Genomic DNA, 14773 nt, shown 5'->3' on the forward strand with positions numbered 1-14773 from the left:
GGTATGACTGTATTTAAAAATATATTAAATGGAAATACGAAATTTATGGCCTGAATTTGAAAACATTTATAGTTATGTCAAAAGAATAATATTAAAAGCATTAAAATCTAACTATAACTTATTAGTATATAACTGGGAAGCATACGTCGAATAAAAATCACTTGAGGAATAGAACATTTTATTTTGGAACAAATGAAGATGAGTAATAAAAGTAAAATGGCTAGAAGTACTGGTATTTGCTTATTCATTATACATTATCCCACCAGCCACCGAGCGGTAAAATCACTGAACACTGGCATTTCTGACCTGCGTTTGAATCCAGGCAAAGGGGCTGGCTGCAAGGGCATTTTCATGATTTTCCCGTGTATAACGTGTATACGAGCCAGTTTCCCTTAGAAAGTCCTTCGCAAAGGCAGCCCTCAGACAGATAGCCCTAGTTTGCTTTGCTGTAATAAACTAAATCAAGTCAAGTGAAATCATTATATAGTAAGTAAGCTGCTTATTATAGTTTCCTCTATGATAGTCAACTAATTTGCCTTCTATCCATTGACTATCTCTGAAAAATCCTAGGCCTGTTAAACTTGATGTATCAATGAACTTCAAAAATTACTGAAACATGAACAATTCGTGAATTTATTTATTAATGAAGATTGAGTGAAAAAGGTGACATAGATAGGAAAAAAAATCATTGGCTTTCCTAAGAATCTTGAAAGTATTGAAGCAACATCTGTTCAGTCTTTTATATGATTTCTCTATTATCAGATTATAAAGATATCATTACATTAGTAATAATTCATTACATTTCAGACATCAATACATTTGTAAATATTAATTAACGTTGCACAAAATTACGCTTTATTTAATTTACATTGGCAAATGCCAAGAGGATTTCGGGAAATTTTAATTTTTCTGCGACTTTTGATCTTTTGTTCTTTTTGTTAGATAATAACTGAAATGAATAAAAAGTACTTTTGCATACTTTTGAAAGTTTTAAAGCATTGGGTATATTACTAATCATTCATTCAAGTTCTTAAAATCAAAAATGCAATAATGATTAATAAACTATATTGTGATAAAGAAAAATCAGTTCTATATCTTTTAATTGGTTAAATAGTGTTTATAATTTGTCAGTTAATTATTTATACTTTGGGATCTTTCCTTCCCCTTTCCTTCACATCTACGAAATTAAACCTGCAAAATGTAGGATCAATGAAATCAACAGTAAATTTTGTCAATATATTTTTCAGAGTATTTATTAAAGAATTTTATTTTAGTATTTAGTGGAATTAAGAATAATCAAACTATGAAGATTTATTTATGTGAATAAATAGCCACATTTATTTATTTATTTTATAACTTTGTTTTTCAGCAAATTCTAAAAAGTATAAAAATAATTATACAAAATAATGTAAAACATTGGATAGAAAATTTCGTGAATATTTCTTAAAGTAATACCTATGAATCTATGAATCTTAACTATAACTGAATAAATGACCTTTCATATTCTCTGAAAATCTAATTATATACATTATTTAAAACAAATGAATCTAAGCATTTAACGAAACGTGCATATTCAAACTTGAAGCGAAGTCACGAAAGACTCTGACACCTTCCATGACGTCACTCTGTAGCTAACCAGGCCATGTTCTTCTAGTTGGCCATGACATCTGTTCCTGGATGCAGCTTCCAGGGGATGCCAATTAATGTTCCCCTTTATATTTTGGTGTATAGGAGGAGGCACAAAATCTTCAGTTGTCCTGAGTTGCTGATAACCCTATCTGTGCCTCTGCTACTGAAATTAATCATTTGGGATTGAGCTAAATTTGGGTCGGAATTACGATGTTAAAAGCTCAAAAATACCACAGCTAAGCTCAGGATGAATTTAAGCACTTTGCGTAAATTAAATATTTTGTTCAAATTTTTATGTAATTGTTACTATTTAAATATTCAGTTTTCTTTATTGGGGCATTTAGTCAGTATTATGCTTTGGAAATTAAATCAAATGCCAAATTGAAATTAAATCCTTACTGGGAAGCTAGAATTATTTCTAAACATATAACCTAATGAACTTTTGATTTTCTACCTTTTGCATATTAATTTAAATTTATAAATATTATCATATGTGATTATAAAATTCCATAAAAAGTTTAATGTTATTATTTCTTGTAGATCAAGGATGAAGACGTACAGATGTCCCAGTTAACTCAGAGAGAACGGAGGTTTATTAAATTTGCTTCAGTTGAATATGATGGGCAATTATATATGACACCTCAAGATTTTTTAGATTCTGTAACTGATACTGATCCAAGACGTAAGTACGGCTAATTTTCTTTCTTTTCTTTTCCTTTCTTTTTTAAATGTTTCTTCTGTATTTAATTTAAAAGTTTCTTTGAAGCCAAAAGTGATAGGGATCAGCATGGACTTGCTGTCATCTAAGACAGCATGATGTAATGTTTAGAGTTATCAAGTGCTTCTCTATTTTTTTTTTTTTAGCCCAAAGGAGCTGTTTTTCCAGAAGGGTTATTAACTTCATTTTCGCATTTTGCGCTGTTTCGCTATAAATGGTGAATCAGAATCACTTCTTAAATTGTTGCCACCAAATATTAGAGCCCTGTATTGTATTTAACGAAATTAAATAATGAAGAATCTCCATAAATGCATGTATGTTTCTCGTATTGTAATAAGACAATGGTACCTAGAGTAATCAAATTTTGAATAATGTACATCTCATCCCGAATATGGGCATCTGGAGGCCCAAATCTGGAATTTGTTTTATTATGTATTTTATAGTTTGTAAAGCATTTATGAGTTTTTGTTTAAGAAACTCCACAATTTCAAAGCAAGCAATGGCAACACTGTATGGGGGGAAGGGAGAAAATAAATCTTCAGCACACGAGACTGTATATCGGAAATTCTAAAGTATGCTCTTTTAAATATTTTGTGATATTGCTGTTGAATTGAGTTGTATGGTTTAAGTGTGAAGAACAATATAATAAATAAAGGTAACACACAAAGCGCTAAAAAAAAGGCTCTTTAGGCATAAAATAAAATCTAAAAGCCTTCAGGTTTTTTTTTTTTGGGGGGGGGGAGGATAAATACAAAACAAGCTCATAATTTCTCCTGGTATTGTAGTTAAAGTAATGACCTGTCATAAAAATAATGGTAACTTATAATAAATTCTCCATTTTTATCTCTAGCTTATTTCAAAATTTTCATGCATGAATGGGAACATAATGGAAAGACCTAAATTTGCAAATGTGACAAATCGGAAATTTGCAAATTGTTTGAATACATTATACATTACATAACCAAAAATCATTGGATATTCTGTAGTTTCAAATGGATTTATTACTATAACATGGTTACTAATCACCATTTGTTTAAAATTAAAGACTAAAGATAAGATTGTGGAAAAAAAAAAAGTAAAGACTTAAGATATGATTTAAAAGTAAAGGCTAAAGATAAGATTGGGAGAATTCTTTGCTGCACAGGTGAAAAAAAAAAAAAAAAAAAAAAAAAAAAAAAAAACAGGATTTGATAATCCGAACTTATATATTCAGTTAGAAAGTTTACTGTTCAATTCAATTTACTACTGATGACTATCAACAGTATTATCTCGATGGGAAAATATCAGGAAAGATGTACTCAACCGTACTGATTTAGTCAAGTCCAAGAAACTTAGACATTAGAACCAAGTAATAATTAATATGATTGCTTGCAAAAAAAAAATTTCAAGCAATCATATTAATTATTGCAAATGATTTCCATTTCAACTCTGAAAAAGAGGCTAAAAAAGCTGTAGAAAAATAATTGTATGTGGAAATAACTGCTGGTATCATATGGCAGTCGCTATTTGGAAGGTGATTGTTATGTGCCTTTCACAGTCATGATGCTCCTTAAAAGCTACTAATAACACTTGCTAATGCCCGACATTGTTTGGAATAATGCACAGAACTCCATATTGCGAGAGGATTCTGTGGAGCAATATGTCATAGTGTGTGATTTAGCATGCTGTCAGAGTGTCTAGATTTTGCAAGATACCTAGCAAGTGGCATTTACTGAAGCATATTTAAGGAATGGTGAAATTTAGAATGATTCCTTGTAATATGAGTCTTTGAAATCTCACATTTACCCCAGGCATCCTAAAAAATAATGTGCTTGCAGCACAGTAACAACAGTTTAGAGCAGGCCTTTATTTGTTTTAGCACAATAATTATGCAAATTAATAAAACAAGATCTGAATCATGATAATTTGGATACATGTAAGTGAGGAAGTTTAATTAGCTGCCTTTAGACCATGTTTATTATGCCATTAACAATCATTAGGCTAACCAAAAGCAGTGATCTTTAACTGATGGTGCATGTTCAGCCCCTGAAGCAATTTTATGCAGTATGCAGATACATTTCTTGTAAATTAATTAGCATAATTTTCACAAATCTTTTAAGATTTGAATTGTTTAAAAGTCCAGTTTTATATTATTTTCATTGCCAAAATGAAGCTTGAGTAATGCCGTGGAAAATATAGAGGTAGAGTTAATTATTTATACTGTAAATAGAAATCTTTTTTAAAGATTTGAAGATACAAATTTGATTAACTTTTATTAGTACTTTTCAAAAGATTAATACCATCAATTACAGATTTTTGAAGTAAAAATAATTACTTTGTGTTGAAGTACATTTACATGAGAAGCGATTTTTCCATAATTGAAAATTAATGAGTCTACTAAAAGAATTAAATTGCTGATGAGTATCTGCAGTTTGTGATGATATTTTCTAGTAAGTTTCCTCCAAAGTTATAGACTTTGTGAAAACTGAAATACCATGAGCTGTGGTAGATAAAAATTGTAGTAAGAAACAAAGTGCATAATTATTTACATATAAATATGTATTTTTATATGCATCATAGAAAAATATAATAAATAAAAGAAAAGACCAGTCATTATTTGTCATTTCTTATTCTCAAGTTTTGTCTCTCTAGGGAAGTTTTCATGCATTTCTTTTAATTTAAGAAAGTTATTTAATGGTTATTATGAGGGCAATATGGAAAATAACCTCCATTGTGACATGGTGCTAGTAGTAATGGGTGGAGTGTAGCCATTGTTAGATCAAGCAATCTGTGATTCGGTAAGTGACCTAGTGAGAGTGTCATATTGCCATATGTGTGCTGGTTGTAATATCACAAAATGTGCACTGCTATTGAAATGCCTCATCTAATGGTAACATTTCTGAGATGTTGAAGTTTTTCAAACAGCATCAATGATAAATTAGGTACCTTGTAAAAAAGAGCGTGCTTGCTTAGCTGCATGAGTAATAAATGCTGTGATAGTGCAATAAATCTAGTGCAGCAATTATGTGAGAAATTAAAAGGCTAAGCTATAAACACTTTATTCCCAATGATTTAAGCAGCAAAAAAGAAATATAGCAATAGAAAATTAAAAATGTAAATTTTCTAATAAAATTTGTAGCAATCACGTGGTGCGAGAGACTTTGGTGGCTACAAGTGAGTAGTTGCTTGTTCATGTCGCCATCTGTTAGCACCAGTGAAAAGTGCTACAGTGCACAAGTTTTGCATGCCCTTGAAGATGGTAATGACCTTGGGATTCAATTCTGTGTCTGTTTAACGTGATTTTGAATTTGCTACCTATTAGCACAAAAGAGCTTCTGTACACTAGGTTCAAGAATTCCAACTCTTTCAAATTTGCGAGCTTTGAGTTGCTCTTGAGATTGCTACAAATTAGACAGCATCAAGGAGAAATAAGTAAATAAAGTATTAATATTATTACCTTTTAGAGTAATAGTATTGTAAGCATTTACACTAATAATTAATTTTAAATAAATTAAAATTACCGAGCTAAGAGGATTTATTAATATTTATCTAAAAAGAATGGATAATGTTACGAACTGATATAAGTATTTCCTCTCATATCTAGCAGTTGAAAGGCTAATTATATATATCAGAAGCTAAAAGCTACGATTTGAAAGTAGAAAGATTTTGAATCCTTGGATAGCATTAACAAGATTTTAAGGGTTATAAAAATGCAATATGAGCAATTCATTTTTACTTTAATGCATACCAAATTTTCATTTAATATTCATTTTCAAATATTTCTGTTTTGGGGATCTTTGATGCCTACTAATGGGGGATGAAAAAGTTATGTATTATTTCTTAATATGTAGAGTTAGTTGATTCATAAGACCCTCATTAATTAAAATTTGTGCAGTTGGTATGCACCTGGATTCCCATGTGAAGAGCTGAATTTTGTACTAAATTCAGAAGAAATGCTTTTTGTAATAATAATCTATTGAGTTCATTAAAAAGGGAAAAAACTTTTTTCCTTTAACAAGATTACCTCCAAAAAACTTTTTTCTCTTAATTTTTAAGTTATTTATTACAAAGATTATCTCATTAAGCAGTAAATTTAGCATAGTTTTTTCCCATTTAAAATGTGAATAATAGTGTGGACATTTTTACCAGGCATTCCTTAGTACTTTAACAACAAAGCATGCTAACTGCTGTCTTAAGTAAAATTTATACTCTGTGCAGGGAATGCCAAATGATATTTTATGTAGAATAATGGCATTGTGGTCTGTAGACATTGAAAGTACTTGCAAACACATGCACATTCAGTAGTACTTCATTTAATTTAGTAGTTATGATAATTACAAACAGCAACTGATCTTTTTTTCCCCCATTTTTTAAGAATGCTCCCATTCACACAAAATACGTACCATTTGATGTTCACTGAACTAACTGCCAAAGGTATTTTACCATTATGTACCTGCCATACCTTTTGCTTGTGAAAGAAAAGCCAAACATATTTTGAGACTCAATGACAGTGTCATCTGGGAACTTAATCAATTGTGTGTGGGGGGGGTAGTGTTTAATTTAACACATTTAATTGTGTGTTTACAATTTAAAAACCCACAAAAATGCATGGAAGTTGCATAATGGGAAAAGTACTCAGCCAAACATTAAACTAACTATGCATGATTGTTAAAGTCTAAAGAATGATTACTGAGAACTTACTTGCACTTTTATATACACTTTTTATACAACAAATTAAACATGGTTTTCACTAGTATATTAAATAATCAGATATAGACTGTTTCTGTTTCACTAGAAGAATGTACTAAAAATTAAAAACAAATATATATGATTATGAGTTGGTATTCATTTTAGGTATCTAGTATGAGCAAATGACATCTGTAAAATTTTTTCGGTACTTACGGAAAATCCCATCGACCATTCTTGCCTATTAAAGAAAAGATGCCAAACTGTGATTTATCGCCAAAAATGGGAAAGTCTTCTTCAAACACATTGGGTTTGGTGTAACCTTGATTACACATGTTATTTATTATTCTTAAGTAAAGACTTCTTTTTTTCCCCTGTATCGCGCATTTACGAAAAAAAATTATTAAAATTTGGGACCTGTCTATTACAGAAGAGCATGTTGTTGCTGTTCAATATTTCCGAAGTTATGGAATCTTACTGGTGATTAAATTAAAACCTAGCGAAAATAATTGCTTTTACAGTATATCTCCTTAATAAAATATAATGGAAATTTTAATGAAAAATTAAATATAAATAAATGATTATATAATAAATCTGAAGAAAAATAAGAATAGAACGTTTTTTTCTTGTATTTAGTAATTTTTTTTGGGGGGGGGTTTGGTGCGATTGGCGCCGTCTCTTGTGGTCGACGGGATTTTCCGTAATTACCATTTTTTCCTTATGGAAGTACAGCAGAGTATTTAGTATTGTTAACCATTAATTGATATGTTGAAAAACTTGCCTAGTGGGGATCTTAAAGTCCATAAATAAAGTTATATTTTTTATGTGCTTTAAAATTAATTATTATTTTTCACAGAAATAACAGTAATTTCCATCCATTTTATTTTAAGATAATTTTCAGTAAAATCATTTGGTGATTTTGCTGAAAATCATATTAGCTCCAAGGTGCATGTGATATTCTTCAGGTAAATAAGCAATAACAAACAAGTCTTTGTAAGATACGGTGCATTGTTCCTTGTCAAGGTTAGTACAGAATTTGATGCTTATGTTTTATTGCAACCACTTTAGTAGAAGCCACCAAATTATCACAATGTGCCAAACTCTGGCAACTGCATGCTTAACAATCCTTTAGTCAAGCAGTGTTACTATTTTCATGTTTGTTCTTTTTGTTGTATTTTAACAGTTTTTATAGACAAATTATGATTTCTTTGTCTTAAACTCAGTTCCAAATTATGCACTTGTAGAATTTGTCAGCAGAGGAAGAAATTGCAGGAATACAATATTTTGTCACAAAACCACCAAAAGGAATAATTGTTTTGAATCTGTTATCAAATTATTTTGACTAGCGTGTAAGTATGTTCATGGATTAATTTTTGGGATAAATACCTAATTAAAATGTAAAAATATAAATGCAATAATATTTATGTATGTAATAAGTAAATTTGTGTAATTGAATTTACTTATCATATACATAAATAGGTGCCAACGAAATGATGACTTATGTCATTATTCTTTTTCATGTGGAAAAATTGCTAAATTGTGCCAAGTTGTTTGTGTTAATATGTAAGTACCGAGAATTTTTCATTAAATTAAAATTCTAATCATTCTGCATTTAACCCGTAACTGGGGAGGTGCGGTCTCGGAGGCCACTACAGATGTTGTTCCTATCATCCCTATTCTATATTTAGTCTGATTGAGTGGATTCTCTTGCTAGCTTCTCCTTTTGGGACCTTGATAATTCTCACATATTGGCTAACATTTTTTGCACCTGCTTCATTGTGAAATTCTACTCCATTGTCTGAGAGTGGTATGTCAGACCGCACCTCCCTCTCAGTGTTACAATATCTGTCCCAGGTGGAAACATGGCTCTGAGACTCAGTCCGAGAAATATCATATATCCTTCTAATTTGCGTTATGCAGAAGTGCTGTAAAGAATTCTTGATGACGTGGAAAGTGAATTTAGCGATGAAGATGAATGCCAAGAAGATTTTGCAACTGAAAGTTCGCATTCCACGACATCAGAATTTTCTGAATCTAACAATGAATGCACTGAACCAGAGACTTAATCCATTTCATCTATAAAATATTATTATGGCAGGAACCGCTTCAAGTGGTCATCTATTGAACCTCAATGAAATGTGAAAACTCCTGCGTATAATATAGTTCATCTTCTAGGATTAAGAGCATATGGAAAATTGGGTGAAAATACGGATCCTAAAAGCGTTTGGGAAGTCCTTTTCACAAACGAAATATTAGAAAAAAAGAAAGAACTGAAAACTTTGTATTTATGCGCAAGTTGTAAAATGCCAGTTTGTTTGGTATGTACATAAAAATTATGTCATGAATATGCACAAGAATATGCTGAGTAAGTTGATATCTTTTGTAAGAACACAATGGTATTACTGATAGTAAGGTACTGTCATTTTTATTTTTATGTTTTGTACAATATTTGTATTTTTCATCTGAATGTATCTATCACATGTTAAATTAATGGAAAATAATTATTATTCATAAAAATAATAGTTATTCTGGTTTGTTTTACATAACTCACATTTGCAAGTGGTTTTGCATAGAAAAAGTTCATGTTACAGAAAAGATGTTCCTAGTGTTGATTAATTTCTTTGTAAAATAATTTTTTTTTTCTGTTCGAAGATAAATGCTTATAGAATGTATGGGTAAAATAAAATTTTAATATTTTGATTAGAACATTATATTTAAACCATAACGAGACGCTGCTCTGTGACCGCATGTCCCCGGTTATGTCCCAATATTTGACCTCGCCTGTTATGGGTTAAATGTCCTCTGAAGGATCCCTACCATTAGACAGATAGCCTTAACTGCTTTGTTATAATCTAAATAATCCTATACTGTTTACCAGGATTTGAATCCTTGTTGAATTACTTATGTTCAAAGGAGTTATCAATTGATTGCTGGGGATCCTGCATATCTGAAATCTATAACTAGATTTAGTTCGCTAACTACAACTAGTGTAAAACAGATTACTGCTTTGATAATTTTTTCCCTGTACCTTATATGTACTATACATTCATATTTAGATAGCATATTTATTATCACATAATGTGTATGGTATTTATATTGCGCCAAAATGACTATAGTGTGAGATACATTACTTCTGAAATTTTTTACATTCTTGCATAATTTTTCAAAGATTGATTTTGCAGCAGTTTTCATCACCTTTCATTTTAAGTTATATGTGTATTGACAGCCAAAATAGTATTTTGCTTTATGCCTCTGCATTTATTATTTTATGTGCATGACTCTGTCAAATTTCCATATTTTCAAAATTTCATTTTGAAAATTTTGGGAAGTGGCAAATAATGTTTTATTGTTTAATCTCATTATTTTCCACATTTTTTTAATTCCCTATATATAGAATATTAGAAACTAAAATCTTTTCTTGTATTTCTAGATGAGCAGAAGCATATCTCTATTTTTTTTCTTTTTATGTTTTTATCCAGAAAGGCTGAGAGTTCAGGGTTGGCAACTTTTCTTGTCGGATTTTCCTTAAAATATCTGAAATCATTTACAATTCCCAGTTTAAGATTTAGGAAAACTCACTGCAGAGTTACTTCCAATTTGACAATGAAAACACAAAAACACTGTCATTGAACTTATTGAAGACTGAGTGCATAACTCAGAATTGAACACAAGTCTGTTAGATGATAGACTGGAATGTCACAGAGCAGTTTTTTTTTTTTTTTTTTTTTTTTTTTTTTACAAAAATCCACCTTTACCAAACTATTTCTTGCATGTCTGAAAATGTTGCCAATTTGGTAATGAATTTTGTCACTAAGCTCAGCTGGTTTTAAGTTGTGGTATCTGTAATTCCACTGAATTTATAAATTCACAAAAATTATTTAATTGAACAAATCTAAGGGGGTGATGCTTTCATAGAGTACTTTCTAAAGGGAACTTATATTTATGTGTTGAAAATCCATCAAAAACATCTAAAAACACCTAAACAGCCATCCTTGGAATTAAACCCAAGTTTTTGCAGTTTTCAACCTCTCAGCCATTGGTGAACTTAACTTTACAATGAAACAATATGCAAAACAAATGTTTATGCATTTTTTTTTTAGTTTTTATATAATGTTAAAAAATTAAATTTTAGAAAAAATTGTAGTGAGGTTTATTTATGCATAATTTTATAAAATGAAATAACATTAACTTTTGAGTATGACAGTGATTCATATTATTACCAACGACATATTTTAATTTTTTTATAATAATGAATGCTTTTATAATTTTAGCACGACTCAAGAGAAAGGTGTTAACAAAAAAGGAACTTCACTCTTTGTATGACAGTACACCACCAAGGCGCAAAGGAAGCACAAATTTATTTCGCTCTCTGCATGAAAAAGGTGAGCATCTCTTTGTGTAAACAACCAAAGAAATGTTTTTCTGCAATTTCATTTTTATTTTAATATTAATAAAAATTACGTGTTTGGTAACAAATTTAAGATGTTGGCACTCTCATCATATGTTACACACTTACACACTTCCATGCATCAAAAACATTAAAATTTTATGCATTAATTTTATACATTTAGATACAGAGAGAATTAAAATTTAAACTGAATGAAGAAATTGAAGAATGTACTATAAATATAAGGTTTTAAGTCACGTAAAAGAATGCTAATATTGACTTCCAAACAATAAGAGATTCTTGTGCTGCTGCATACACTTGCTGGAAAGCATGCCAGCTTCTGTATGTATACATATATGTATATATACGTACACGGTAAGTCAAAATGAATATAGCAGTTACAAACAGCTATAACTATTTAATGGAAAAGAATTTATCGAAAAGAGTAACACAGAATGTAGATGGAACTACAAAATTTCTTTATGTAAGGCGCAGGTGCAGGGAAGCAGAAGCCTATGCATGCGAGTTGAAACTTCGCAATGACAAGAAACCTGTTAAATGCGGCTGTCTCATTAGTAAAAATGGCGAGTCCTGTGCAGAAAGCATTCTGCGCGTTAGAATTTGAAAAATGTCATTCTGTTATAACAATGCAGAGAAGATTTTGTCAGCATTATGAACAAGAACCTCTAAATGCGAACAACATATGCAGATGGCTTTGGATCTTTAAAGAAACAGGATCTCTGTGCAAAGGGAAAAGTAGCAGAATGCTACGTGTCTCAGCAGATAATGTAGAAAGACTTTGCCGCACGTATGAACGAAGCCCACGGAAATTGACATACGAAGGCAGTAAGGAGTTACAAATGCCACAAAAAACAGTATGGCATGTTCTCAGAAAGAGGCTGCAAATGAAACTGTACATCATTCAGCTTGTGCAGCAACTGAATCAGGAAGACTACAGCAAATGTATGAATTACTCTACATTTATGCTGGAAAGCATGAAGGATGAAACAATGGGATTATCGTCTCATTTTTAGCGATGAATCAGATTTCCACATAAGTGGGAAGGTTAACCGGTACAACAGTCGAATATGGGGTACGGAGAAACTTTCCACTGTAATTGAACATGAACATAATTCAGCAAATATTAATGTGTTCTGTGCGATTTCATCACGTAAATTATACGGTCCTTTTTTTTTTTTCTGCAGTGAGCGAAGTGTAACATCAAATGTTTACCTAGACATGCTTGAGGTATGGTTAAGGCGACAGCTAGACTCTGATTCCTCGGATTACATCTTTCATCAAGATGGAGCACCCCCACAATGGAGTATGGAGGTTCACACATTTTTAAATCAACATCTTTCAAAGCATTGGATTGGTCGAAGTGGAGCTGCAGACGATGTCTTCTACTCTTGGTCACCGAGATCTCTGGACTTGACACCCTGCAATTGTTTTCTATGGGATTATGTGAAAGACAGGGTGTTTGTGCCTCCCATGCCCAAAACAGTTGAAGAACTCAAAGTATGCATTTATAATGTGCTTGCGTGGGTGACTCAACAAACGCTTCAGAATGTATGGCAGGAAATGGACTATCACCTAGATGTTGTCCGTGTGACCAAGGGAAGTCTATGACGTATGTATACAAAATTTTGAAGTTCCCTTTACATTATGTCTTAAAGATAAATTCGTTTTCAATAATTAGTTATAGCCATTTGTAATCGCTATATTCATTTTGACTTACCCCATATTTCCAGCAACACAAGATTTCTTCAGTTTCAATTTTATTATTAGCATTCTTTTAGTTCATTTACTTGTGTATTCCCTCCCTTTTTTTAACTAATTTTATTTTACGAAAATCAAAAGGGGGAAAATTATGCCAATAATCATACCTGCCAACTTTTACGAATTTTTCGTAATTTTTACGAAAATGCGTTTGTCGTTACGATTTTACAATTGTAATCCACTTTTTACGATTTTTTTCCTTTTTCAAGTGTTTTTAGTGATTTTTGTCGAAATTTTAGAATTTTTCGCCAATTCAGCAATTTTTGCCAATTGCATCGTGTTTTACCACCAACTACCGACTACTTCGAATCCAGTAACCTGCGGTTTCTCCCAACTCGTCGCTTAACCAGCCAATCCAATGCGTGGAACTTGTTTCTCCCCCTCTTTTGATTGTGGGCGCCAGATTATTTTTTTCACGTTCGCTTCAGCAGCAAGGGAATTACTTAGCGAGCGTGGATTGTCGCATTCTGTTTTTTGTGTGTGTGTGTGTGTTTGCACGTGTTACGAATTTTCTTAATACGTCGTTGTTACGAAATGAGTTCAAAAAAACCGTATTCTCAATATTTTCGTCCTGCTTACAAAGCCGAATTTCCAACAATTAAAGAATCCTTCAAAGGAAATAACTATGCATTTTGCAACGTGTGCGTGTGTGACTTCATAATATGTCAGGGTGGAAGAAGCGACATTGTGAAGCATGCTAAGTCAAAAAAGCATGAAGTTAATGCTTCGGCTTCGACAACGTCAAAGAAAGGCTACGAATTCGGATGCCGATGTCATTTTGGCAGCGTGTTTGTTTACTGCATTCCTCATCGAACACTTTGTTAAAGAAGTTGAAGGGAAGAAGAAACAGTCTTCTATTAGCCGGGAGGAAAGGATTTTCTATCTTCGGATTTGAACAAAACATATTGTAGTTTTCTGTTAAGTACCATTAAGATTTTTGAAAGTGTAAATTCGCTTCTACAATCAGCTTTGCCAAAAATCTCCCCTGCTTATCCAAATTCTTAATGATCTTTTGAAAGAACTGTTGATTCGTGTTGCCTATAATAGTTTGGCAAATCAAAAGGATGACAATGATCTTATAATCGGAAATCAAACCAGGGAACTTGTAAATTCTTTGAAAGATCATGAGAAAAAAGAATTTTTTCAATGTGTTAGAAAGTTCTTTTCCTCAGCCTGTGATTACATTGTGAGGAAGTTTCCTTTGCAAAATGAAGTTCTTTTAAATGCTGAAGTGGCAAATTTGAAACAAATTGAAAATTCATCTTTTGAAAAGATTCGCTTTTTTATTGATAAATTTCCATTTTTGTTAACAATTAAAGAAAATGAATGCCATAATGATGCTTTAGATGAACTACAGAACCAATTTTCTGCTGCACAGTTTGAAGACTTTGCCAGTTCTGGAGAAGATAGACTTGATGTCCTCGTTGGTACCTTAAAAAGAATAAAAAGAGCTGATGGAACACCAAAATATGATAGACTAGCAAGAGTTTTATGTGCTATTCTCGTAATTCCACACAGTAATGCTGAGTGCGAGAGAGTCTTCAGTGTTGTGAAGAAAAACAAAACTATGTTTCGTTCTTCAATTTCACCAAAAA

General features: G+C 31.5%; 1 protein-coding gene across 5 annotated transcripts in view; it reads left to right on the forward strand.

Moving 5' to 3' along the window:
* Positions 1 to 14773, forward strand: part of MICU3 (Mitochondrial calcium uptake 3) — a 103888-nt gene that overhangs the window by 15467 nt on the left and 73648 nt on the right. For 4 of the 5 annotated variants that reach the window (XM_035351174.2, XM_035351176.2, XM_035351177.2 and 1 more), the window contains exons 2-3: positions 2170 to 2311; positions 11284 to 11394. In XM_035351174.2, the coding sequence (XP_035207065.1) occupies positions 2170 to 2311; positions 11284 to 11394 (253 nt within the window). Of the gene's footprint in view, positions 1 to 1744; positions 1896 to 2169; positions 2312 to 11283; positions 11395 to 14773 lie in introns of those variants that run through there. The other variant, XM_035351179.2, reaches the window with a different exon arrangement.

The sequence above is a fragment of the Stegodyphus dumicola genome, chromosome X1, assembly GCF_044657685.1.
Source record: "Stegodyphus dumicola isolate Sdum_Otavi_A_Nest chromosome X1, ASM4465768v1".
Taxonomy (NCBI): domain Eukaryota; kingdom Metazoa; phylum Arthropoda; class Arachnida; order Araneae; family Eresidae; genus Stegodyphus; species Stegodyphus dumicola.